Raw genomic sequence first — 27,422 nt, 5'->3', positions numbered from 1 at the left:
TTTTCCTAACATGAGTCCCATCTGTCCCAGCCATGTAGGCCATATTAGAGAAAGAATGAATGGCAGGACTGTGACACTCTGGCTAATTTCAGCACACCCCCATTAGGCTTTTTTAGTAGAAGCTAACCTATTTTTGCAGATTTTTCTCCTTCAGTCCTGGTTCATCATACCTGTTCCCCACTGTAAGGGCTGTAAGGGCTTCATAACTGATCAACATGCTGAATAGCAGCTCTCTTTGTTTCTGTTTCCTCTGAAGTACTTGTCTTTGTCTTTCTTGTCCGCCTACGGCACCACAATAGTCAGTTATCTTTTTTTTTTTTTTTTTTTTTTTTTTTTTAACACTCCTGTGTTTTCTCTGTCCTTCCAGACATCTTGGAGTGTTTCTCTAAATGCACCCCTATTCTCTAGACTCCTTTCTTGTCCTTTTTGCCACTGAACAAGGATAAATTGTGAAAAGAAGGATCTTCTTGATATTTCCTGTACTCTAGCAAGACACTTAAGGCAGCTTATCTACAGCATTTGAGAAAACTTAGGAGCCTGAAGATATAACATAAGGAGCGGAATACATTTAGCAATACAGTGTAACCTAGAGCTTGAAAGATGTCAGGCCAAACGTGGGAAAAGAGTAAACATGTAACTTAAATGTTTTATGTTTAATTTTTTAGAAATGACAGTGATCACTGATAAATCTAAATTGAATGATATTTTACCAACTCTGTATATTATATAGCTCTAGATCCCCTCCCCCCATCAATTGGGATTTTTCTTTATTTTAAAAACCATATACTCATGTACACATATCTATACACACATTTAAGAAAAACTGAAAAACATAGGAAAATGAAAGGGTTTTGTGGTATATTTTCTAATTTTTGTTTTCACATAATTGTGATTGTACGGTATTAATATTTTTTAGCCTTTGGTTTCATTTCAGAATTTGACAATTTTATCCACTGTCTTGCAAATCCCATTTCTTAATATCTGCATGTTATTTTTCAAGGAGACTTAACATTCAGTACATATTTTTTGTATGTATTGCTTCAGTTTATCAAATAAGATATGCTTATTGTAGATACTTTGGACTATGCACAAGAATATAAAGGAGAAATAGAACTACTCATAATGTCACAGTCAGAAATAACTGCTGTTTATATACCACTCACACACAGAATTTTATTTTTAAAATGAAGAATTTTATTTTCTTGGCCTCTTCCCACTTTCTGTGTGTATTTTCCCCTATTATTAAAAATGTTTGAAAACTTCATTTTTCATAGTTACATAATAGTTGCTCATATAAGGTACCATAATTTAAGTAACTATATTCCTATTTAGCCCTAGAATTTGAGAACAAATACAACTTATCTGTTCTGCTTTCTTCTTTCTCATTTATACTTGTACAAAATATAGGAGGTCTGAATGTTTTTTGAACAGCAATACTTCTAGTCTGTTTTCATTTAGAATGTGATATTCAAAGGACCAATTGCTTTTTATAGCTTGTTTATGGAAATCCTAAAGTACTGTACAGACTGTGATGAAATACAGTTTAAGGAGGATGGCTCTTGGGCACCTATGAGATCCAAAAAGGAAGTACAGGAAGTTTCTGCCTCTTACAATGGAGTTGATGGTGAGTGCTGGTTTTCCAGAAGGGTGGGGCAGTCTCCCTGTTATTGTGTAGCCTTGATTTTTACTATTAAAATGCATATATTTCTGGGGGTGCCTGGCTGGCTCAGTGGGTAGAGCATGCGACTCTTGATTTTGGGGTTGTGAGCTTGAACCTTGTGTTGGATGTAGAGATTACTGGAAAAAAATAAGTTTTTTAAAAAAGTACACATTTCCGAAAAACTCAGCAGTTTATGGGTAGCTCAATAACTCTATTAAATTATTGATTAAATGTTCAGAAGTAGTAAAACTCCTTTTAAATTCACTTTGCTAGCTTTAAAGTTTTTCTGGTATAAGATTTCAAAGTAACAAACAAATAAGTATTTGTAAGGTCATACTTTTGAAATGGTATCATTTAAAATTTTTAAGAGGTTTGGTAAAGATTAGTGAATGTTTCTTTTCCATTTGTGTTATTTTTCTGGTTTTTAGTATGTTTTTGCTGGAAGGATGCTATGACATTTAAAAAGTGTTACCATACATTTCCTAAGTATCCTAGGTACATATGTAATATATGGTCTTTACCTTCAAACTGCTTTTATGTTGAAGTAGACATACATTTTGATTGTTTGCCCTAATTCAGAATTGTTTTTTTGGTTTTTTTTTGCTTTTAAAAAAAGGGGGGTGGGCACCTGGGTGGCTCAGTTGGTTGAGCATGGACTTCAGCTCAAGATCAGGTCATGATCTTCAGGTCATGATCTCATGGTTTGTGGGTTCGGGCCCTGCACCCAGCTCTGTGCTGGCAGCTCGGAGCCTAGAGCCTGCTTCGAGTTCTGTGTCTGCCTCTCTCTCTGCCCCTCCCCCTCCTGTACTCTGTGTGTGTGTGTGTGTGTGTGTGTGTGTGTGTGTGTGAAAAAATAATAAAAAAAATTAAAAACAAAAAACTTTTAACAACCAATAATCAATAGTAGTTTTAAGCTTAGGGGAACAGAGCCACTGTTGGTTAGGGGAACAGAGCCACTGTTGGTTTTCTACTCTCTGCCCCTAACAACATTGTAAGTCTAAACTGTAACTGATAAACTAACCCATAGACACACTGAGGAAAAAAAAGACGTGTCGTCATGGGTCTTTTTTACCTTGTGTTTTACTCATTCCTACACAGGATGCTTGAGCTCCACATTGGAGCATCAGGTGGCTTCTCACCACCCGTCCTCAAATAAAAATAAGAAAGTGGAGGTGATTGATTTAACCATAGACAGTTCATCTGATGAAGAGGAGGAAGAGCCTTCCGCCAAGAGGACCTGTCCTTCCCTGTCTCCCACATCACCACTAAATAATAAAGGGTAAGTAACTGAGACCTTAACAAGTCATTGGGAAAGTTAATTTTGCAAATACAGTTAAAAAAAATTCTGCCAGTAGGGGCTCCTGGGTGGCTTAGTTGGTCGAGTGTCCGACTTCGGCTCAGGACATGATCTCATGGTTTGTGGGTTCGAGCCTCACATCAGGCTTGCTGCTGTCAGCTCAGAGCCTGCTTCAGATCTTCTGTTCCCCTCTCTCTCTGTCCCTCCCCGCTCACACTTGCTCACTCTCTTTCTCTCTCTCCAAAATAAACATTAAAAAATAATAATGAAATAAAAGATCAGCCAAATGAAATGATTATGCATGATTGTGAAACTTAGTAATCAAAGAATAGGTTGGAGTTTCCCCAGGTGTGTGATATATTTGAGGGACTGGGACAATGCGTTAAAGGAGTCCCTTGGACGCAGTATTTATCAAGCACCAGAAGATGATTCTCGAACATTGGTTCTTAAACTTTGGTGTCTGGCAGAATCACCCAGAGCGCTCATTAAAACACACATTGCTCCCCTATTCCCACACATCTGATTCAGGAGTTGGGACTGAGAAAACTCACATCTCTCATCCGTTCTTAGGTGATCTTAATGCTGCTCGTAGGATTTAGAACATTTTCGCAATGTGTGCTTTAAGATTAATTCTAGGTTGAGTATTTCAAGTAGAAAGCAGAGGAGGACCAGAGGAATGCATTAAAGCTGCCTCAGAGTGTGTAAGGTGGGCAGTGAAGGAAGCCAGAGACTAAAGTTGCAGTGCCAATGCTTTCTGTTTTGCAGACTCATTTCCCATAGTTCCCACTAGTCCCCTATCAGTACCTTGGTTATGCTTCAGTTCTCTTTAGCAAATACTGTTATCTGCTTTATGTAAAACACCCTGTGCCTAACCTGGGTGATAATAAAATGGGTAAGCACAGTCCTAACTTGAAAGAGTTTCACATTTTGTAGAGGATGGTAAGACAAGGAGCTGTGCTCTTTAAATGGACTGCCTCATGAGACACGTCGGAGATTCTCAACAAGAAGACTTCATGTTTTGCTGAGGCACAGTTGTAGCACCCCAAAGAGAAGTCTAGAAATAGGCGTGCCCCCTTTTAGGTATATATCGGGAGAATGATGTGGCCTGTTGTAACTGAGTAGGAGCTAGTCAAATAATCTCCTTCCAGCGAACAGTAGTGCCTGAAGAAAGAATGTTAAGTGAGAGAAGGCATTGTTGCAAAATTTCAGGGTTCCAGAGGGAAAGTTAACACCAGACCAAGGGCAGGCATTCCCATGCATGGAGTCAAATCATTGTCAGGTTTGATACTGTTTGATGAGATAAAAGATCTTCTATTTGGTAATAGTTGTAGTTACTTGAAAGGTAGAAGTTGCAGCAGTAAAAAGAGCATAATTATGATAAAGGTAACTTGCCTGTTAGAAACTGACTATTTCAGGAATCTTCATAATACAATCAAACCTGTTACACAGGTTAGTATTTTCACTCCAGAGTAGCTTATCAGCACACGTCAGACAGAAATAAAGACATTAATAGCAGTATCATTATTCTATGTAAAACATAAAACATGAATATCTAAACACTGATTCTACTTTAAATCCTACCTTATGAAGATTTACGTCTGATGAAAGCCTACCCGGATGCCTGTTACCCAACAAACCTGACCTTGTTTTTACACCAACTTATTTTATAAATCTGAGTGGGAGGGGAAAAAATGTCAAATTGCCAGAAGCCGGTATAGTTAGAACAAATATCTGTAGAATCCTGATCCCAAAATATTTTATATTTAATATTAAATCTTACTATGACCAAGTACATATTACCATATTATTTCTTTAAATACCATAATTGTAACGTTAAAAGGTATTTCATAAATCTCTGGGTGCATACCTAATGGATTAAATGCACCATTATATATGTAAGTTGCTTCTACTCTGTAGAATATTTATAGTAGTCACATATATACATAAACTGCAATAATTTTGCTCTCTGACTATACATTTTTCCTTAAAGGAAACTTTTTGGAGTGTTTAGAAATCTGGTATTTCAATTCTTTGGACGTTTGCTTTGCTGTTTTTCCAAAACTAGTTGTGTTTATTATGTTTGGAAAATTACATTAGGTGCATTAACTGCTTCCTGAGCTTACCAGTGACCAATTAAACCCAGATAAAGTATTTACCAATGCCAGACCTTTCTCTGTTTTCGGATAAAAACAAGCAACCTCCAAGTTTATGGCATTTTTAGAGGAATAATGCCATATTCAGCATTCGTGGCCATTTTACAATAATGACTAGCCAATAAATAAAAACCTCAACCCTAGGCATATTGTATTTATTATTGTGCAGTGTAAAGGTGGAAATGCATCTTCAGAATAATATCACAAAATTGAAAGAAAAGGAGCCAGCCAGGAATTAGAGGCAAACATCAGTAAATGTAAAACATTTTGCTGTCTTCAGCCAGTGAGTGTTTAGTATTCATCCAGAAATTTCCTTTGCTGTTTGGTATACCAAGATATTTTCAAAGGCTAGCATTTCAACTGCTTTCTTCTGTCTTACAATCCCTTAGGCATTGTCAGAGGAGACAGCTAATGGAAAATGGTACTTTTTATAGATGTAAGAGGTTTAATTAAGTTTCCATTAGACAAAACATTTTTTATGAGGCAGAAGAGAGTATATTTTATGTTTCATATCCCATTCATGAAAATGTGGCGGATGGTCATAACTAGAACTCTATTCCTGGAAATCCAACCTTGGCATCTTTTGAAATATTCTGAACTTGCATTGCACCATCGAAATTGAATCTCCACACCCAAGTACTTTATATGAAGTTTTAAAAGCAAAAAAATAGCCTCTTTATACCTTCTTTGTTCTTTATTTTCTATGACTTATATGCCTGTTAGCCTCTTGGATGATTGGGATAGCACATGACCCTTATGTTTGCACTCAGAACTATTAGAATTCTTTTTCTTTTTAAGATCATTTCAGTTCTTTCTTGTCTTTTTCATCTTTTCCCCTCCATTTTGCTTTTTTAATTAATTTTTTGTAAGGAAAAAAAGATTTAATTTCTCAGCTACTTAAACATTTCACTTTTTTCTTCCAGAATCCCTTTTTTTTTTGACCCGTTCTCCCCCTCCGCCCTCCCCCCCCCCCCCCCATTATACTATTCTCTCTTTAAAACCTATCCACCACCTGTTCACTTTGGAGCACATCTTCTTGTCTTGCTGCCTCCGTTCGTTCAGCAGGCTTTGTATGCAAACAGTGTGCCGACAAGTGTGTGGGGCATTGGGAATACCAGGATAAACAGTACCGTGTTTCTGTTCTCGTAAAGATTACAAGTGTGGGGGCCAGCTGTTAGCGCCACTGCTCAGATTGCTGCCATTTCCCAGGCTTGTCTGTGTGTGTTTTCTTTGTGGGGACATACCTATACTTTTGACTAGACAGCATTCCAGTGCTTATTTTTAAAAGGTTTCCAAATTTTGGCTGCTATAGATATCTTTCACTCATATCTCGCTGAAGTGGCTCAGCCATGCCTTCCCCCTGCATTCCAAAAGTGTAGATGAGACAGCATGTGGCTTATGAATGTTGGATATATCATTTACCCATCCATTTCTCCCTGTAGCCCCTGCAAAGTGCTACTCTATATACAGATTATTTCCGAATAATTATGATAGTTTAAATTATGTATTGCTTTGCTTGTCTTTTTATTTTCAGCACAAAAGCTAGGACTCATTTTGCAAGATGCGGTCCCCTTGTTAGAATTAAAAGTTCAACTGACTCATGAAAATTATGCGAACCTTTCCTTCTAGCATATTAAGTCTTCCACATCAAGCATCTCCAGTGTCCCGCACCCCAAGCCTCCCTGCTGTAGACACAAGCTACATTAATACATCCCTCATCCAGGACTACAGGCATCCTTTCCACATGACACCCATGCCTTATGACCTACAAGGTGAGTCACTGGTTCTTCTCTATTGTCACATAGCATTATGAATGCCTTTGATCTACATAGACTTCCTCCGGGTGAGTCTAGGGAAGAATGGAAAGATTGAAAAAACAGGGGCTTGGGCCTGGTGAACTGAGAGAAATTAACATGGTGGTCGTAAATAAATACAGACCCAGTTCCTTGTTTGTACCTTCATTAGTAGCCAATGTTTTACTACCAGCGGTGAGACTAGTACAAGGATCTCAAGGTTTTGTGACCTTCAGTGATCTACAAGTTGTTTTTGGATGACTTTCAATATGTTGCTTTGCAATTTGATATTTATGAAAACTATTTTTTTTTTCCCTGAATCCAGTTAATAATGCAACTGGCATTGTGGGTAACTGTGTTGTATTATGTTTTAAATAATGCTGAATTAAGACATTGGGAAGTTTTAATTTTTGTTCCAGCAAACCTGATTCTTCTTTTTAAAAGTAGTTTGAAATGTCAGTATACTCGCTGCACAGTGTATTTGGGGTTGATAATAATCACTTACATTATCAAAAAATTATTAGTTCTGTGTCTTTGTAATTTAAGAATTTGTACATCTAAGAACATTTTTCTTTTTTATCCCAAAAAGCTGTGTGTGCTTACTGTAGAGAATTTAATACAAAAATATAAAGTGAAAGATTCCCTCCATCCCCTCCCCTACGGAAAAATCCGGGGCCACTGGCAAAGATTCTTGGAAGCTGAAATAGTTGAGTAGATTCTTAATGATTGTTATGAAAATCCTGTTTGAGCTCTGTCCAGTAGAACTTTCTGCGAGGAGGGAAATGTAGTTTACAGTGGCCACTAGCCACATCTGGTTATGGAGCGTTTGAAACATGGTGGTTGTGACTGAAGAACTCAGTTCTTCATTTGACTTAATCTTAGTGAATTTGGGTACCCACATCATGTGGTTAGTGGCTACTCTGAGACAAGGCAGCCCTATTTCTCACTGAGGCTACTGCCAGATGTCCACATCAGGAACCACAGGGACTGTACATTTTGCAGATCCTCGTGTTATAACCTGTTCCAGTGTAGACAGTGGATGGATCCTCAGAGGATTTGTGTCGTCATATTTTTATCTACATCTGCTTGTTATCCGTTCCCCCAAGCTTAGATATCAGAATGAGGCCTTTTATTCACATGGGTTTCTTGTTCTCCATATCATACATTGAGCGATGCGGATGAGAGTGGGAATTAGAAGGAGCAGCTTGCATGGACTCCATGGCAGCCAAGGACCAGACAGTCCTTCTGTGACGCAGCACCCCAGCAGTCACACCCCTCCCATCTCTCCCCGCCCTCATGCCACTGGAGGATCTCTGAGTTGGAATCTGGTACAGATAGTGGCGAGTGAACAAATTTGAGAAAGAAAAAGAAAATCTGTGCTACAGCTTGCTTAACTTCCTTCTACGTATTGCTTCTACGTAAAACTTTGTCACCCACAAAATGAGGCCAGACATAATGACATACCTCACAGGTGCTTGTGAGGAGTACATTAGAGTAGTTTGAAATGTTAGTTAAGAGAAGTCAAGAAAAATTGGTGAAAAGTACTCTGTCCGTGTAAGGGATCATGTTCGATCCAGCAGGGTGGCAGTGACCCAAATCCCACAAATGGAGTTGCAAGGAGGGCAAATATGGCTAAAGCTTGAACTTCAGCCTTGGTAATCTAGAGAGGGGAGAGACCAACAGTGGGCTTCCGCTCTTCTTTTTAAATTCTAAATGAATTTAGAATTAGCATTTAAGATTTGTATTTGTTTCTAGAGTACTGGGGCATTAGGGAGGGTTTTTTGTTTTATTTTTCAAAACTAAAATAATTTTTTTTCTCACAGGATTAGATTTCTTTCCTTTCTTATCAGGAGACAATCAGGTATGTTATATGAAACATATTGCTGTTGTCTTAATTGAACATTAAAGTATTTGTAAGTATATTATGTAGCTGTGAGAGAAGATAAGTTTCTTAGAAAATTCAGAGTAGTCCTCATTATTGTTAAGGTTTTAAGCATTTAAATAAAAATCCCCTTGTTTCAGCTGTGCCTGAGTATATAGTCAGAATAGTATCTATTTGTTGGTTTCCAGTACTCTTTTATATAAAAAAGAAACAGGGCAGTAAGTCAGTTGATAAATCCTTGGCCAGATATCTCCATTAGAGAAAGAGGGTGGACTGTCTTCTTTCCTGCTGCTAATGAGCATATGCCTCTTTGGAAATAGAGTTTTGAGAATTGTTCGCATTACAGATTAAAACAAAACAGCTCAAGTTTTACTTTGGTTCTCCTCCCCCCCCCCCCCCACCCCCGGTTTCAAATACAAAAATGTTCTCAAGATCAAGAACATGATCATTACATACGGCCATTTGACTGTGAAATGTTGCAGTAGATATTTCAGGCATACCAGATATGCAGTATGTATTAAGTTGAGGACTTTGTTCTGCTGAGAAGGTCTATGAATTTAGAATTGATGGGTGTTTTGTCTTCTGTCTTCCCTCCCCAGCATTATAACACCTCCCTCCTTGCTGCCGCCGCTGCAGCGGTTTCCGATGATCAAGACCTCTTACACTCGTCTCGGTTTTTTCCGTATACCTCCTCACAGATGTTTCTCGATCAGTTAAGTGCAGGAGGCAGTACTTCTCTGCCAACCACCAATGGAAGCAGTAGTGGCAGTAACAGCAGCCTCGTGTCCTCCAACAGCCTGCGGGAGAGCCACAGCCACACCGTTGCCAACAGGAGCAGCGCGGACACGGCGTCCATCTTCGGCATCATCCCAGACATCATCTCGTTGGACTGATTCCCTCGCCCCTGCTGCTCCCACCCCTACCCCAGATTAAATGAACTTGGCAGAAAGAAGAGAACTTTGTGCTATGTTTTACCTTATTCTGTTTAGAAAAGTACACAAGCGTGTTTTTTTTTCCTTTTTTTAGGGAAAAAATTAAAAGAAATGTACAGAGAACAAAACTATATTTTCAGTTTTACTTTTGTATATAAATCTAAGACTGCCTGTCTGATAAAACACTTGTAAAAAACAAAAAAAAAGGAAAGAAAAGAAAAAAAGAAAAAAAAAGTACCCACAAACCACCTTCAGTTCATTTTTTTCTGGATTCTGAAGATTTTTTTTTTTTCATCATTTGTCCTATGGTTTTGGTTTTATTTTACTTCAATGGCATTATTTTATTTGCAATAACAGAAAAGGAATTGCATGTATGAAGTTTTAAATTGTGGGCTTTTCTTTGTTGTGGGGAGGGGGCTGGGGGGAGATCGTTTTAATTTCCATTTTCTAAAAAGGACAGACTTGGATTCTGTTTGTGCGTGTGCATATTTTATTCAGCCTTAAATTATAAATCTCATCTGTCCCACTGCATTCCCTGTGTATTTTCAGGACATAGCTCGTGGGTGTGTGTGTTCAGTGTGTGTGTCTGTGTATATTTTTCTGTCGTTACTGTTCCTTCTCCTCCCGAGTTTTCTGCATTCAGTTGATAAATCAGTTGCCTGCTTCTCTCAAAGTGCTTTGAAGGTCTTGAACTCCCGTATGAGCATCTTTATTGCTGTCCCAGTTGCATGTTCCCCATCACATATTCTCTCTTATTTGCTAGATACCCCCTGAGAATATGTTCTAGAGATTTGGAGTAAAGCTGTCTGGATAAAGGAGGAGGCTTGGCAGACCTGTGAATAATACACTTTAGTCTAGTTCTTTCTTCTAAATTTGGATTGCCAGTATTATGTATTTAAACCAAGTCTGTGAACACCTGCCTTTTTGGCCACGGGGTAACAAGTTTTCACGAAGATCTTCATGCCAAAGTAGGAAGTAAAAATAGCTTCAAAAGCCCTGTTGGGTGTCTTGTGCAGCTGACAGAGGTAAGGTTACATCGCTTCAAAAAAGAAAGCAAGACAGTCGATTACCCTAAAAGTAAATTCTCTTTGGAAAATACAGTGCACCACACACGTCCGTCTAGAAATCCACTATCTGATAAACAGTTAAAATGCAAAATAGGCTTGAGTCTTAGTCAATTTACTCCCTTGTTCTGAGTGAACTTCTTAGCCTCGCTGTCTTGTTTGTTTTATTTTTTCTTCACCTTTTAAAGACACGCATGACATAGGAAAGTCAATATTGTTTCCTTTTTTCTTTTTTCTTTCTCTCTCTTTTTTTTAGAATTCATGGATCAATCTAATCTTATTAATAATGGAACATGTAAATATAGTGAGAACTGTTTTTCAGGAGATGAGTGTGGGTTGGAGGGAAGGAAGGTGGTTCTACTTGTGTTCCAGAATCCTCATCAGAGAAGGTATCTTGTCCTTCGGGGAGCACCTGAAGATGTGGAGGGGTTTAGCCAGTTTAACAGAAAAGATGGAGGAAGGAGCGTAACGCTTACCAGTTTCCCAGCCTGGATTTTTATATCACGACTGTTTATGTTCTCAGAGTTGGTGAAGGAAGGACCACCTTTGTGTATAAAAGTGTTGCTTCAACCTTGCAATGGTAACAAAATGACCTGCTTTATCCGGGTAGAATTCAAGATGGCTGTATCTTCAGTTGTATGATAAAAACGGTTCACATGACTGTGTGGCATCTAAAAATAATACCTGTTATTACAGCATCTCTCTGCCACTAAATTGTTGACTTGAATTTTGAAAAACAAGTTGGTGTTGATATGTATATGTGTGTGTGTATATATGTATTTATAGACAAGTGTGTGTGAGTGACACGTGAGTTAATAGTCTTCCCCTACGCATGTGTATCCACACACACATGGCTGAGTTATAGTCACTAAACAATTTGCAATAAAAACAAAAGATTCATTGTCGGTGAAAACAGGAATTAGTGTTTTAATAAATCTGCTCTTATGGTGAGTAAACTCTTTCAGAACGCTCGTTGCCATATTAACTTAGGCTAAGATTTAAGAGTACCATAATTTGTGTCTAAATTCAGACTGAGATAGAAATCACTCAAGTTGTGGGGTGTTGCTTCTTATTTCACACTGTAATAGGAAACATCATTTCTATTAATTCAGCTACCTAAAATGAATAGTTTTCTGTATCCTCTTTTCTTTGTTTTTCTGTCATTGTTGTTAGTGGTCTCAAAATTCTGATCAATAACTTTGTGTGTAGTGCTGAATCCCAAACTCTGAATGATCCAGTTGAAAACCCATCCCTGTCCTTCCTTCAGCTGAGGTTTGGGGATGGTGAGTTTCCCTCAGTGTCCTGCATTATACCAGACTAAAGGAAGAACAGGTAATAAATAGGGAGAAAGAAATGTCTGTCTAGTGGCTTTGGTCATGTCTCCACAGGAGAAACGAACCATTCGATTGTCTTTCGATTTTAGTTCATTCCACTCTAAGGAGTTTGTTTCTTTCAGTTGTTGGCTTGCCAGAGTGTCGCAGTAGCAGTAGCTATCCCTCTGTTGGTCTCTTGGTCAACACTGGTCCATCAGACTGTTTTGATCGGTAGTCGTTATTGGTAGAGTCATGCCCTGCACCGTTATCTTCTAAGTTAAAAAAAAAAAAAAAGTGCACAGGCATTTCATTGGTTTTTTTCCTTAACCCACCCTCACCCCACGCCAACACTGACATGCTGTCTGTGGACGAAGAGCGATTCCCAGAATCTTTAGGCAAGCTGCCACCATCCCCTTGCCGTGGGCTTTCCCAGTAGGTGCACATATGTTTCTGTTTCTGTACAGTACTCTGTATTTTTTGATAAAATAGCTATTTGACTTAGCAGGGTTGAAGTGGCTTTTAATTATCTTGTGGGCATTATTGGACACGTCTTTTTAAAAACAATCCGACCTTAATCGTGCCACACTTGGTTGACTAATTTATTTTGAGCATTAAAGTTTTTATTCTGTTAATTTAGACATTATCACAATTCTGTATCGTTACTGACTTAGGAAAGATTGCACTTAAGCTTCTGTTAAATGTGATTTCTTGGCAGATTTTCCTTTGAGTCAAATGTCTGAAACAATGAACATATATCCCAATTTTAAACTGTGGAAAGAACATTTTTAAACAATTCCAAGTTTAAATCCATAAGACACTTCAAGATCTTCAGAACTTTAAAGCACATTTAAAATTATTTTAGTAAGAATTTTGTTTTATCAATACTTGTTGAATTCTGTTTTTTAGTTAAAAAAAAAAAAAACCACAAAGCTTAGATTTCAGAAAGAGGGAGGGAGAATAGCTGGTGGTCCCAGAGTGTGCTGCTGTTAATTGTTTAATTAACAAAGGGGAAATGTATATAAACAGATATAAAAGTTACCATAAATTCCATGAACTTAAATCTGTGATTCATTGCCTTAAAACTTTCTCTCTTAGAATTTCCATACCGCATGCCAAACCAGTAAAATGGCTTTTAAAAATGTATAGTAGACCAATGTCAGTTTGTATAAAAGTACCAAGTGAAAATATTTATTACATGCATTGGAAAAAAATTGTTTACCTATTGAATGTTACCTGTTTATGTAGAGCTCTTTAGATGTAATAAAAGAAAAGCCTTCAGTTAATTTGTCTTCTGTAAAATATACTGTGGGTATGCAAGGGACCATCCCCGTAAGAAAACTGATAATGCTTGGTGTTTCAGAGCACCATTCATCCAGAGATTTCAAAGCATGGCAGTTAATTCCCTTGCAACATGCTTTGAGGTAAGTAATGCATATGCAGCCATCATTCCCCCTTTCTTACTGAAATATGGCAAGCTTTGTACTGAAACCACAGCATCTGTTTAGTTTTAAATCTATTTGATAATCTGCAGTTTGAGTGCTAAGAGAGGTGTGGCCTGTTTTTGTAAACAACGCTAGGTGCTAGGTAAACCAACTGGGATTTCAGGAACGAACAAGAAACGGCCTTGGGGTAGTAACAGAAGGCCTTTCCTGGGGTAGAGGTTTCAGTGAGAACGAGTCACAGGGTTTTGGAGTCCTAGCCACTGAACACCCAGAATTAGGAACACGGAGTCGGTGCAGATGAGCCCAGGCTCTAGCGACCAAGCCACTCAGGGGCTTTGGGCAAGCGATACTTCCTGGTAGGAAAATGAGATTAATAAAACTTTGCTTTAAAACCATCCTGGGACCATTCAGTGACAAACATTTAAAAAGCTTGGAGGGGAAGTACCCTTGTTTATTATTTTAGCCCAGAACTTCCTTTCCTGTCCTATCTAACTCCTAGGTATCTGCTGTATCATCCGTGGTATTCCAGATTGGCTGTGCAGGACTTGCTTCCTCATGTCCATGACGAGTCAAAAAGAGATGTGGGGCCAGGACCCCTAAGCCTTGGCTGAAAGTGAAATGTAGCAGTTCTCAAAGGGGTACCGCAGAGAAGCCTTCAGGTAACAAAATTTAAGCACCAGCATACACACAACAACCCCCCCCCCCCCCAACTTGCTTTGGCCTCTAAAAGGGCCCTGGGAACAGCCCTAGCAATTCTGTATATTTATTTATGTGTGGTTTTTTTTTTTTTTAATGTTTATTTACTTTTGAGAGAGAGAAAGACAGAGTGTGTGTCGGGGAGGGGCAGAGAGAGGTGGGGGGAGACACAGAATCCAAAACAGGCTCCAGGCTCTGAGCTGTCAGCACAGCCTGATGCGGGGCTGGAACTGGTGAACTGCCAGATCGCCACCAGAGCCACGCAGGCGCCCCTCTCTTCATGTATTCTTAAAAGAAGGCCATCGAATTGTATAAGCCTCAGGCCTCACAAATCCTGGATGTGCCCCTGCACCATGTGAACCTGGGCTCCCCAGCCAGATGGTCACAAGTTCACCTACTTGGTGTTGGGGCCATTTACTGCCTGCCCCCAAGAGTGCTCGGAAAATGACCTTGGTTAGGTCTGAAGCCACAGCATCGGGAGATGGTTGCAGTAACACGGGGACCGATCTGTCCCTTGCAGTTTCCCTTGTGCCTAGCCCTTAGATTTGTGTTTTGTGTAACCTCCCAAAAGACACACCTCCCTCTGAATTTAGTTTTCTTTTGCTTTGGCCACTAAGGTGCCATTAAAAAGCCACAAGCCCCCAGAGCCCAATTTTGATACATACAAGGATGAAAATCCCTGTACTTAGAGCTCTGCCCTGCCCCGGCTTAAACATGCTAGTGTGTGACTCCAGCCCTTTTTAGGGCTGTGCTGACACTGCCAGTGGATCCACAAATTTGTTGAGCACACGGGCAGCGCCAGCCTGGCACCTCCTGGGTACATGAGTCACTTAAAAATCTCCAGCTGGAAGAGGTCCCAGCAGGGCTCTCGCTGTGTCCCAGCCATGGCCGGTTGCTCCCCTCATCACTTGCCATTAGTCTTGGGGGGAAATGGCTTGAAGCCATGATCAATTTGGCCCACCTGAGCCGACCCCTCCTAGTGCCGTGACCCTCTCCGATAACAGTAGAGCTCGAAATTCAGACGGGAGCTCCTCTCAAGCTCTGCGGGGTCCTGATGAATGCAACGTGTCACATCTGACGTCCTGTGGTGTGGGCTGTAAAGCCAGATCACTCTTCCTGCTGTTTAGCCGATGCCGCCCTGTTTTAACACGACGGTTTTCACTCTATTGTCTGTGTTTATGAATGAATATCCCGAACTGTGTCACTATGTGCTGAGCTGGGAATAAGAATTTGTAAGCGGCCCCGTGGTGCCACAAGAAATGTTAACCATGATCTTTCGTTCATTTGTTTTAGCTCTTTGCTTGATGCTGGTTCTCAGCTAGCACTGGCTTTGCCTTGGAAACGTGGAAGATGGTTCCAGCACCCAAATACAGAATAGTGTCTTTTGGTAGATTGTCCTTTTTAGGAGACCCACCCGCATGGTAACTCAGGACCGCACAGTGCTCTGCGATTGGCAATGGCGGTTTCAGGCCACTATTTCAGACCATCCTCAGGGGGCTCTGTGAGGTAAGAAGTAGGAATCTAACTTTAGGAATCCAGCTGAGGCTTTGAGGGGGTGAAATGACTTACCCAGAGTCCAGAGTCACATAGCTTGGCAAATGGCAGAGTCAGAACTGGAACCCAGGCCCAACTCCAAACCTTGGGCTCTTTCGATGCTATAAAGGGCTGGACTAATGGTAGTTATTAAAATCAGTATAAATCTTTTTATTAAAGGCCTGCTGATGCCACAGCTGAGATCCTTTAGTCTCAGAGCCAAGCTACCCTCTGGTACCGTCGGGTCATGTCACCCCGCTGCCGTGTTCACCATTTCCCCAGAGGGAACGGAACACTTTTCTTTTCAGAAGCTCCTCAGTCTGCATCTCCAGGGCCAGGGGGAGGCTCCCTCACATCCTCTTCGCTCAGTAGTCCTGCACAGGGATGGTGATCTTGTCGATAAATTCATCATACTTCACTTTGCCATTTGGTTCAATCTCTGCTTCCCTGAAAAGATCGTCCACTGCAAAAAAATCACATTAATTTTTCAGGTTGGCCATAGTGTTACATGATAGCACATCGAGTCAATTACTGGGGGGCTGAGGCTCCCCAGAGGTCTTCCCTTGTGTCCAATGGACCGTTCCTGTAGACTAAGAAATAAACTAGTGAACAGAACAGGACAACCCATCCCCTGTCCCTGAAGGCCACTGATTCAATTTTGAGCTAATCAGGCTTTCTGCAGGGGCCAGGATAGAGGGTAAGGAGGTGTACTAAGTGAGGATTAAGCCACTGAAGCCACTTTGTGCTTGTTTTTCTCTTCATCTTTTTTTAAGAAAAATATCTGACCCCTGTGCCTGTATTTCCAGAAGTGGTTGATGTGGATTTTACCTCCTATAGCCCACCCTCTCAGCCTCCCAGCAGAACAGACAGCCTCAGCAGCCCCATCCTGGGCCACCCTGTCCCTGGCTTTGGCCTGCCAGCTCTCCCTTCCAAATTGGCATGCCCCACCCTAAGAAGGGACTTGGTGACAAGTGGTGTCGGCCACCATCACCTCTCTTTTAAGACGTGTGTGTTTAGGGATGGGGGTAGTATGAGAGAAAATAAATTCAACTGTGTCTAAAGCTCATAGTATACAAAACTGTCATTGTTCTCTGACATTGCTAAAAAAAAATCATTTACTTGTTTCTTCTGGTTCTGGATTCCTCAGACAAAATACTAGCTTGTCCCAGATGTTGGCAAGAAAGGCCATTTCGGCTTAACGTTTCTCCACACTGGCCTCATGGGGCCAGCCTACCTTTGGCTCTTTGGGCCATCCTCATCCTCTTGCAAAAACCGTTTCCCTGCCCTGTGTCAACTTCCCTGGCACTAGATGTCCCCGACACATAATTCTGGGCAGTTGGGAAATAGCCCGTGATTCTCTGCTCAACCGTCCATCCTCCCCTAAAACGTAATTACTCTGCTGTGTGCCTAAGCTGATGGTAATTCTGAGTATGTTTAGAATGTTGCGGAGACTGTAATTTATCTTGTTTCCTGAAGAAGCTTCTACCTATCAGCCATTTGGTTCAGACCTTCCCAGTGGACAGGCCCAACACCAGCTTGCGACATCAAGCACTGAAGCCTTCTCCTGTCCAGAGAAGGGGCCGCACTTCACGGCCAAGTGCTGATGATGCCTTCTGGGTAGAGCGGTGGGTCCCTCTGACCCCATAAAGAACCAGGGTGCTGAAATTCTAAGCCTGTCCCAGGCCTTCGAATGGAGGCCTGCCTGGCAGCCTTCTCCAGCTGTTTGGAGGATGCTTCTTAATAAAATTGAAGGTTTTCTTTCAGTCATCCAGGGTAAAAGATTCCTACTTCTAGTATCATCTTTCCTCTCTCCCACAACGAGAGGAAGGGAAATCGGGCTTCCCGCTTGTCTGGAACACATCACCAGTTTGTTTGAAATGTCACTTCACTGGTTAAACAAACAAGATGCGTGTGAGTTTGGGGGCCATGGTGTTGCTTTAGACTGAGATCATTAACCGTAAGAATTAAGGTCCCAGCCGGCCCCCTCTGCCAACACGCCGCCTGGAACATCAAAGGCCGAGCGGTGTCCTCAGAGCCTGAGAGTGAAGGAGAGCCCATGTTTTTCCCCGGTTCACATTAACACAGCTACAGTGAAAGATGGGATCGTGATAGCTGGCAGCCTGAAAAAGCGGGGGAAAGCTGAATCTGCCGTCTGTAGCGCTATTTTTAAATGTGCTGTGCCTTAGTGACTGCGGATAAAATCTTAAGTAGACTGCTTTACAGAATGTTAGCTCTTGGGAGGATCTGAGGGACTGTCTATTGTAACATTGTTTCCCAAAGGGAAAAAACTGAGGAGAGTGAGAGAGGTTAAGAAACTCATCTGAGGTCCCGCAAAAGGGGGGGGGGGGGGGGGAACCAGGAGTCCAATCTAATTCAAACCACAACCTTGCAACGCCTCCGCTGGTCCCTTATGATTTAACCAAAGGCTAAAAGGTCCACGGTTACTGAAGCCTTTTCCTCCGGCCTGCTTGTGTCCTAGCCCAGCCCTCCCGGCCCCACCACAGGCAGGCCCAGCGGCCTAACTGGAGATGCCAGCCTCTGGTGGCCAGCCTGGGATGGCTGATGTGGCAGGGCCCAGGGGCTAGGCTGGAAGATTGCCAGCGGATGGCCCAGCATTGGGGTCATCCCATAGAGCGTCCAAAGGGCTTTCCCAGAAGACCCTGGCCCCTTGTCCTGCTCTGAGGTAGGAAGGCACACTGAGCTGCTAGAAGGTGCCAGGTGAAGGCCACCACGGACGCTCCTTATGGATGAGCTCTTAAAGCTGGCTGAGTCGTGAGGAGAGGGAGCAGAGTAGCATCTCAGTTTGGAAGCTCTTGGCATTAGCGACAACTTCAGAAGACAGCCCTGGCAAGGGGAAAGAGGCTCGGGGGACGTGCGTGTGTCCAGCTGACCTGCATTCAACAACTAGCTGTTACCCGCCAGTCACTCGTGTCACCATTTAGCAGTGTAAGGGGACCACTAATGCCCCCAGGACTGTCGTGAGCGCTAAATGAAGGCCCATAGTAAGGCCCAAGTAGATCCGGGCTGGGTTTCCCCGGGTCTTCCCTTCACCCTGGCAGACTTCCTCTGTCACTCTTGGGCCCCCTCGTCCTTCCCCTGGGCTCCAGAGTTCACTGAGCAGCCGTCTGGGGCATGCATCAAATGCGGTGTGTGCACAGTCCTGCCAGCGTGGTGTCCTTCCCCCAACTCCCTAATCCTCCCCTGCTGTTAGGAAGGAGGGACCCAGGCCTTTACCTTCCTTGTGGGTGAGCTTCTCCCCCAGTGTCATGAGTTTTGACCGCAGCTCGGACGCCATGATGTAGCCTTTCTTCTCCTTGTCTGCCATCAACATGGCCAAGAGGATTTCTTTCTTTGGGTCCTCTTGTTTTATTTGCGTGTGCATAATGGTCAGGAACGTGGAGAAATCCAGCTCCCCGTTTCTGTCTGGGAAACCCACAAACACAGCAGATTGAGCAGGGAGGGAAGAGCTAACTTGCCCCCTGCCCAAGTCTTTATGGCCAGTTCAAGGGTCACCTACTTCAGGGAGTGCCGTGATGGTGCTGGTGTTATAGTGAGGATGCGGCTGAGATCCCACCATGGATCTGCCTCATTCAATCCTCCCAGTAATCCTCAGTGACCATGGCTACCATTGCCCATTTTGCCCACTAAGGAGACAGAGGCCCCAGAGCGTGGGGTCATCTCGCAGAGCAGTGGCAAGACCAGGATGGAGCACACTTCCTCTGCCCCTCTCCCGGGTGCTTCCCTCCTGCCCTGAACTGGAGGGAGGTACCCCATGCGTCCATGCTTGCAGCCACTGCAGTACATCCGCAAGGACGCACAGGTGACCCACCTGGAACCTCAGGCCCCAGTCCCACCCGCTCACCTGCCTTTCTCCTCACTGAAGCCTCCGGCCTAGGCTCCCCAGCCCAGGCCCCTCCTCCAGGCGCGCCTGGGCCCCTCAGCCCAGGCCCTGGCCGGCTACAAGTGCAGGAAGTCAGAACTTCCCCTCACCACAAGTTCCTGTTTGGAGGAGACAGAAGCCAAAGGAAACCACCACCCCTTCAGAGCTGGAAACAGGGGATCTCAGTCACGAAGCACCCCATCACCAGGCTCCAGATCTTCAGAGGCCTGCCTCCAGGATGGGCTCCTAGTGCTGCCACAGGTATGCTCTGCTGGGACCCCAGGGTAACCCTAGCAGGTGGTGCGAACCCATCTGCAAGACGAGCAACGAGGTGCAGACACTGAGGCCTTTGGGCTCCAGGTCAAGTGCTCTTTCCGGTCTACCTCCTTCCTCTGGGCCAGTCTTTCCTTCCTGTGCGTCCAGCTACCAGTGCAACATCCATCCTGGCCTCTGACACCTCTCTTTTTGGGTTTTCTTATTTTTATTTCTTTAAAAAACAAATTAAAAAAATTTTTTTTAATGTTTATTTTTGAGAGAGAGAGAGAGAGAGCATGCGTGGGACAGAGGCAAAGAGAGAGGAGATACAGAATCCGAAGCAGGATCCAGGCTCTGAGCTGTCAGCACAGAAGCCCAACATAGGGCTTGAACTCACGAACTGTGAGATCAGGACCTGAGCTGAAGTCGGACGCTTAACCGACTGAGCCACCCAGGCGCCCCTAAAAAATAAATTTTGTAAATTTAATTAGAGCATGCGCAAGTGGGGGAGAGGGGCAGAGGGAGAAAGAGAGAGAATCCTAAGCAGACTCCACACTCAGTGAAGAGCCTGATGGCAGGCTCAGTCCCACGACCCTGGGATCATGACCCAAGACAAAATCGAGAGTCAGATGCTCAACTGACTGAGCCACCCAGGTGCCCTTCCCCCAAAAAATAAATTAAAAAAAAAACAAAACTTGTTTCTAGTTATCAAAGTCCTATATGTTCCCACTGCCAAACAAACAAGAAACAACAATAAAGGGTATACAAATCATCCCTAATCCCATCTCCAGAGAGAACAATTTGGTAGCATCTTGGGTGGGTTTCCTTCTACCCTTTTTCTCGGAGTGTTGCATCATTTTTAGGAGGTCAGTCTTTGGAAGAAGAATCAGGTCCCAACCCTGATTCCACCATTAGCTTAAGAACTTGGGCAAGTTACCTAATGGTTCTGACCCTTGGTTTTTACCTATGAAACAGGATGATGCCTACTTCACAGTTGTTCGAGCTAAGCACGTGACAAGTGCTCAGCGAAGGGAGACACGGGGGATCGCTGTTAGCCCTATCTGTACGGCAGGTTTGTGATGACCTAGTTGGAACGTCTAGATCCCGTGGTCCTCTGTGCGAGATGGGGTGGGGGTGGGGGGGTCACTGGTTGCTATGAGGATTCAAGGAAGCCTGAGGGATACACTGTACCCCTGGCCAGATGTCTCCACAACTAGCGCTGGTGAGTTCTGACTCCCACCTGCCCCTCCACCGGCTGAGCTGTTCACACCCCCACCCTCTGGGCCACCCCCTGCTGGGCCCCTCCCCAGGACCAGAGCTGCGGGACTCAGGGCCCACCCACCAGCCCAGATAGTGTATTCCCCTCCGGCAAGCGCCCACTCACCGATCCCGTGAGTCTGCAGGTGCCGCTGCACTTCTCCAGGTGTCGGGCTGGCCCCCAGGCACCTCATCACCACCATGAGGTCAGTGGCTTTTATCTTCCCCCGCTGCTGCTTGTCATACAGGGAGAAGCATTCCTTGTACTCTGTGCACAGCCCAGAAGAGAGAGTCAGCCGCACATACTTGCTCTCCACCCCCATGCCCTCTCTGTCCTCCTTTTCCCTTCCCTCCCCCTTCCTTTTGCTGACTCCCTCTCCTCCTCCCCTCTTAGAGTTGCCAGATACAGCAAATGAAAATACAGGGCTGCCATATCCTATTGACTAGAAGCAAGTTACGGTTTCCACCGACACTCAGGGGTAGGGGATCATACTGGAACATGATTACTAGGAGATGGGGATCCTGAGGGCTGCACTAACATCTATCCAACACACCACGTGTTGCAAAGAATCTAGGATGACCATGTACATCCTGCTAGACATGCACCAGGGGCTTTCTGCTTTCAGTGCGTCATGTGTTGTCTGTGCTATTCTGTGCCAATATTTGTCGTAGCATTGTTTGTTATAGTAGAAGATTGGAAACAACCTAACTATATATCAATGGAAGATTGGCTAAATATATTACATTATAGTCATAGCATGGACTATTTTGCAGCTGTTTAAAAAAAATGAAGCAGAATCATATACACAAATCAAAACAATCTCCAAGAACAGAGCTAAGTAAGACTAAGGCAAAGGACATAATAGTCCATCTAATATGCTGCCATTTGTGTTAAAATAAATAACGGGGGAAAGGGAGAGAAATACCACTTAATGATATAAATAATTGGAAAAATTGCCTGAAGGAAAATGGAAGACTGAGGAATAGGAATGGGAGAGAAACTTTACACTGGGTATATTTTTTACTTATTTTTTAACTATGTGTATCCTGCCTATTCAAAAATAGAGTAATAAGAATTTTTTAAGGAAAAAAAATTACAGGGCTGCCAAGTTAAACTGAACTTCAGATAAACAGTGAATACATTTTTAGTATAAGTATGTCCCGCATTTTGCATGGGATATACTTCTACTAAAAGGTTTTTGCTGTTTATCTGAAATCCAGATTTAACTGGGTGTCCGGTATTTTATCTGGCAACCCTATCACCCTCCTTCTCCTGACTTCCCTTCTGTCTCCTCCCTCACTCTCCCTTCCTGCCTCTCCTTCTTCCCTTCCTTCTCTTTTCTCTTCTCTTTTCTCCCCCTCCCTAACTGAATAAAACCAGAGGAAAGCAATCCTACCCTCCAGGGCCAGCCCATGGAGACCAGGAATCTACAGCAGGGCGTCCAGGCTCCAGGGCACCTTGGCAAAGACAGCTTATGTGGGAAACCAGGGAAATAATGCCTCCGGGTTACTGAGAGGAGCAGAAATCCCTTCAGGGAAGGCCTGGCAGAGAATGGCTCTCCTATGTGGCGACAGTTATTGTCACAACTGTGGGCACTGCTGTGTCCACTCTCCAGCCCGCCGCCTCCAGGCTGCCGAACCCTCAAGCTGTCCTCTGACACAAGCCCTGGTCCTGTTCTCAAAGACTTCAAGGGGTGCTGCTGGGACATTGTCCCAGGCTCTGACTAAATCTGGCTTGCTGCTGTCCTCAACCCTTCCTCCCTGGGGGAGACACAATGGCTGCCAGAGCTGAGGCTTCTCTAGACCCAGTCTCAAGGCCCAGGGGAGCCCAGCTCTCAGCCCTGAGGGCACAGGGAGGCCAGCAGGGAACTGGGGAAGATCCTGGGCCCCACCACTGAGATTCCCATTCAGGCTGGGTGGGGCTGCCATCAGAATTGGTCAAAAGCTGCCCGGGGGGCTCTCCAATCCCTGAGGCCCACAGGGTGGTGCACCCCCCATCGGGGCCTCTCAGCATCCAGCTCCTCTGTTCCTCATACCACCTGGCTGGTGCCTCAGAGGCTGGGCCCTAGGCTCCCTACCTGTAATAATAATAACAAAAAAAATGGTGGCTTACAGTACTGAGCACTTCACCCGGGCCCGGTTCATCCTGCAATGACCCTGTGATGCACCACGTGGTACCTCTACCCTTCCCATTGTGTAGAGGGGGCCAACTGAAGGCTGGGCGGCTGAGGGCCTGGCTCCTGAAGTTCAGCTCCACCCTCGAGGCCACTCTGGATCCCAGATTCCCAGGCAGAGGCCACCAGAGGGCAGAAGGGGATGAGGGGAGAGGGACGGAAGGTTCCCAGTTCAGCCCCTTCAGTTCCCTGATTAAGGCCTCTCCTTGCAGCCTAGGATTTCAGCAGAGCTGCTAATAAAAGGCAGCCTCCCTGGTGGGGTTTAGAGACAATTGCCTTTGTGCCTGCGGAGAGGTTGAAGGGGAAGGCCTAGCCCTTTCAGAACTTTCCAGAGCCTGGGCCCGGAGAGGGCCAGAACACATATGTGACCAGGGAGCAGAAACTGAAGTGTCCCAGGGAAGCAGCACCAGAGCCTGGCCTAAGATCCCGCCTTTGGTTCCTGCAAAACCTAACTCCCTCCAAGAGGGCCCAGTGCCATCACCTTATATGGAGGGATAGAGCGGGGGCTGCCCTGCATGTAGGCCTTAAAACTCCCACAGCGCCCTTCCTGGGGACCTCTCACGGCCACCCCACCTTGTCTTCTGTCAGTTTGCCCTCTGAGACCTCATCCTATGACAGCTTTTCAGACCAGTGCTGCAAGGCAGTCATCACAGGTCATGGGGCCTGGAATCAGACAGATTCTACAGATGGGCAAACTTTCTCTCCCACTTGGATCAGTAACTGGGACGGTGCCCCTGACATCATCAGGGCTAGGGGCAAATGGAGTCCCATCGCCTAATAGACTGTTTCATAAAATACGTTCTTTCTTCCCATCTTGACAAATATACCATCGAAAGATCTGGAAGGCCAGATCTGAACTGGATCTCCCGTGCTGGAACAAAACAGCAAGGCTGTTACATTTATTTCCCAATAAATGTAATGTCGCTAAATCTGATAAGTGAGCTACTGTTACACTATTTCTCACCCTTGGACAGATTACATTCATGAAACTGAACCCTGTTTCAAATCTTCAGCACTACTGATTGCAATAGGGCTATTTTAAAACATTTGCTGTATAGATCCAGGGATTGGAACACTGTTTGATGCTACATTACTCAGTAATGGCTCATTTCAACAACCAGCTCAGAGTACTCCTAAAATTATACCACCTGGCTCATGCTAGTTAGAGCAAGTCTGGGTGACACCGGCCCGAGGCAGGCCCAGGGTCGTGTGTATGACGGCCTCCTCTCTGTCCCTTGCTCACAGCAGCCTGGTGAGTCAGCGTCATTCTCCCTACTTCACAGATGAGAACACTGAGGCTCAGGGGTGACTGGACCCCAGGTCACTGCCTCCAAAACCCCTGGCCTTTCCACTCCAGCGGGCCACATCTGCCCAATCTCTCATTTATTAAGCATTAGTGGCCACTTTCTCGGTGTCGGGTACTGGGATGCAAAGGGAGGATTTCCTTCTTCCCTTCTGGGAGCTCCACAGGTCACTGAGCCTCGGAACCAGGCGTGGGTTGGTGGAGGGGGGTTCACGAGACTGACAGCTGGACTCCAGCCTTGAGTCAACATTCAGTCTGCCCTTCAGACTTGGGCAAGAGAGGTCCCTGCTCTGGCCCTCCTCTTGGGGTGAGCATGTCGAGTGATCTAAGACCAGGTGCTCTCCTGGAGCCTGCAACCTACCCACCCACTCTAGACCAAGCTCCGGGGACCTAGAACTCTGGAATCCCTGCCCAAGGAACCCTAAGCACACCTCCGGCTCCTGCAGTTGCTAGCTGGGCTCTGCTGCCCACCCCCTGGCTCAGGTCCGGGCCCCTGAGTTCTATGTAAGCCAGATCTCCCCTCCTGGCCTTGTGGACACACCACGCTGTGCTGTGCTGTGCCAACACTGAGGCCGGCTGGGTGGCAGGCGGGCTAGGGGACTTGGGGAGTAAATGCTCCAAAACTAGGCTGGCTGTCAGGGCACAGGTGACCTCAGAGGCCACCTTAGCCGATCCCCGTTTCACAGATGGGGAGACTGAGGCCCAGAGAGCAGAAGTGCCTGCCCAAGAGTGCAGACCAGGGCTCTTTTGCCTCTCAGCTCCTTTTGTTTGACTCTCAGCCATAAGCAGTTAATGACCGCACTCTCCACCTCCTATCCTTCCTCCCAAATCTAGCTATCAGATCCCCGGAGAAAAACCTCCAGGGCGCCCGCTCCTATCTCCCTAACTTGTAAGTCACACCGACAAATGTCATAGCAACACTTCCACCTCTGAGCCCTACCCCCACCTTCTCGGCTGTGGTGTCCCCGGCAGCAGGCGGCCCCCTTGCCTGTGGGTGGGCCCGGCTCTCCCACCAGCCGCTTTCCTTCCCACCGATAAAAAAAACAAAACAAAACAAAACAAAAAAAACGGGCAGAGCAAATTGCCTAATGAGACCCATATTTTGCTGTGAGTTGCTAATTAAAGAGCAAAGCCAACCTACCATTAATTTGGTCCTGGGAAAGAAACTTGGCCTGTAGCAGAGAGAGAACAGTCAGGGAGGGGACTCCAGGAAAGCGCCTCCCGCCCCCCAGTGGGGGGGGGGGGCAGCCTAGCTGGAAGACACAGCCCCCTACTCACCATCGCGGGGCCTCAGGCTGTCGCCTGTGGGCTCCTGGCTCCCACAACCTCCTGTTCTGTCCCTCTCCTCCCGGCTCCAAGTCGAAAGTCCGCCAAGCTGGGTGGAGGCCCCAGTAATAAATCCGCGGCTGCCATGGAGACCAGGCCCAGTGCCCGGGTCAGATTCCAGCTTCCCCGAGCACAGCTGATGCCCCGCCACCGCCCGGCCAGGGCGACAGGTTTCACTTCTTCACTTCGAGAAAATGAGGCTGCGGAAAGGGCTCCCCCAGGACTCGTCCTGCATCAGGACGCTGATGCTCTGTAGCAAACGGACACGCGCCCTGGTTCCTTCCTGGGAGCCCTCCGTGGACACCGGGAAAGTGTCAGTGAGTACACAGAAGGGGGTCCCTGCCTGGGGAGGGAGTGGGGGGGTGGTCTTTTCTCTCCCCTGGGACTAAGCTGGGGGCTGACAATTCCTGCTTGGTGCCTGGCACTTTGCACCCCGTCTTACTTAAGGCCCATCACACACCATCCTGGAGGCAGCAGGGAGCCCTACCATGGTGGTGCAGCCAGGCAGTGGGCACCCTGCTGCCCAGGCCTCGTGGTACAGAGTGAGGAAGGGACACGGGCTTCCTGCTCTTGGGTTGGATTCAAATCCTTCCCTTGGGTTCATTTGCTGAGTGACCCCGGAGCATCATCTCACTGCTCTGTGCCTCAGTTTCTGCACCGGGCATCATCACAGGACTGTTGAGAGAATAAATGACTAGTGCACAATTGGTTGGTTCCCTTCCCTCCTTCTGGGGACCCTGAGAACAGGGGTGGGGTGATGCCTGCACTGGGGTCTCAGAGCCCACAGCGAGCTACCCAGGGGGTTCAGGGGGAGGCCTCTTAGGTGACTTTCCCCAGTCAGGAAGGCTGCTCTTCATTTCCCTCCTCTGCCACCTAGAACTCCCACCCCTCTGGCAGAAGCTGCTGACATTCCTGCGTCCTCTCACTGGTTTGTGCTGCACTCCCCCCACCCCCAGAAGGGGAGTGTTCCCCTAGGGTCCTCTGCAGCTGCTGGCTCCCTGTCTGTGGGGCTCCAACTCCAGGGTGGCACACGCTTTGTTAGGTTTGGCATGGGTGGCCCCACAGGCTGTGCTCTGCACAAGGGCCCCCAGCTCAGGGGATGAGTGGGGCCTGGTGAGGGGCTGCACGTGCCTGGAGGAAGGCAGGGGGGCTCTTGCTAATGTATGCAAGGCACGTGGACAGGGGGCCTGCCCTTGGTCCGGCCTCCTTCCCTCCTGGCCTGACCACCTCCACCTGGAAGGTTCGCTTCCCCCAGATGGAGTCACTTCTTCACACCTGTTTCTAGGCCCAGAGAATTTCGGCTGGAGGATTTGACTACTCTCTGTTGGGGCTGAGAAGAGGAAAGGCAGGCAGGAGGCAGGAGAGGAGAGGGCCCCTGCTAATAGCCTTGTGGGGAGAAGAGGTGGGGCAAAGTCAGGTGGGGCCTTGGAGGCCAGGGGTGGGGGCACAGAGCCGAGGCTGG

The 27,422-nt window shown here is 45.4% G+C and overlaps 2 protein-coding genes across 8 annotated transcripts in view; one reads left to right on the top strand and one right to left on the bottom strand.

The window, feature by feature from the left end:
• Positions 1–13,377, top strand: part of PIAS1 (protein inhibitor of activated STAT 1) — a 129,318-nt gene extending 115,941 nt beyond the window's left edge. For 5 of the 7 annotated variants that reach the window (XM_047861231.1, XM_047861234.1, XM_047861232.1 and 2 more), the window contains exons 10-14: positions 1,494–1,624; positions 2,759–2,939; positions 6,740–6,882; positions 8,727–8,764; positions 9,385–13,377. In XM_047861231.1, coding sequence (XP_047717187.1) covers positions 1,494–1,624; positions 2,759–2,939; positions 6,740–6,882; positions 8,727–8,764; positions 9,385–9,678 — 787 coding nt within the window. In that variant the 3' untranslated portion in view covers positions 9,679–13,377. The remainder of the gene's footprint in view (positions 1–1,493; positions 1,625–2,758; positions 2,940–6,739; positions 6,883–8,726; positions 8,765–9,384) is intronic. The other 2 variants (XM_047861235.1, XM_047861236.1) reach the window with 2 other exon arrangements.
• Positions 13,378–15,909: 2,532 nt separating this feature from the next.
• CALML4 (calmodulin like 4) lies at positions 15,910–26,215 on the bottom strand. Its single transcript, XM_047864326.1, is given in 5 exon segments — positions 15,910–16,228; positions 19,000–19,188; positions 21,285–21,425; positions 25,776–25,806; positions 25,913–26,215. Coding segments are annotated over 5 exon segments (594 nt in total). The 5' UTR covers positions 26,048–26,215; the 3' UTR covers positions 15,910–16,130.
• Positions 26,216–27,422: the final 1,207 nt, after the last annotated feature.

The sequence above is a fragment of the Prionailurus viverrinus genome, chromosome B3 (genome assembly GCF_022837055.1).
Source record: "Prionailurus viverrinus isolate Anna chromosome B3, UM_Priviv_1.0, whole genome shotgun sequence".
In the NCBI taxonomy this organism is placed as follows: Eukaryota; Metazoa; Chordata; class Mammalia; order Carnivora; family Felidae; genus Prionailurus; species Prionailurus viverrinus.
Note: the sequence above shows the minus strand (reverse complement) of the source record. Positions and strands in the feature narration are given on the sequence as shown.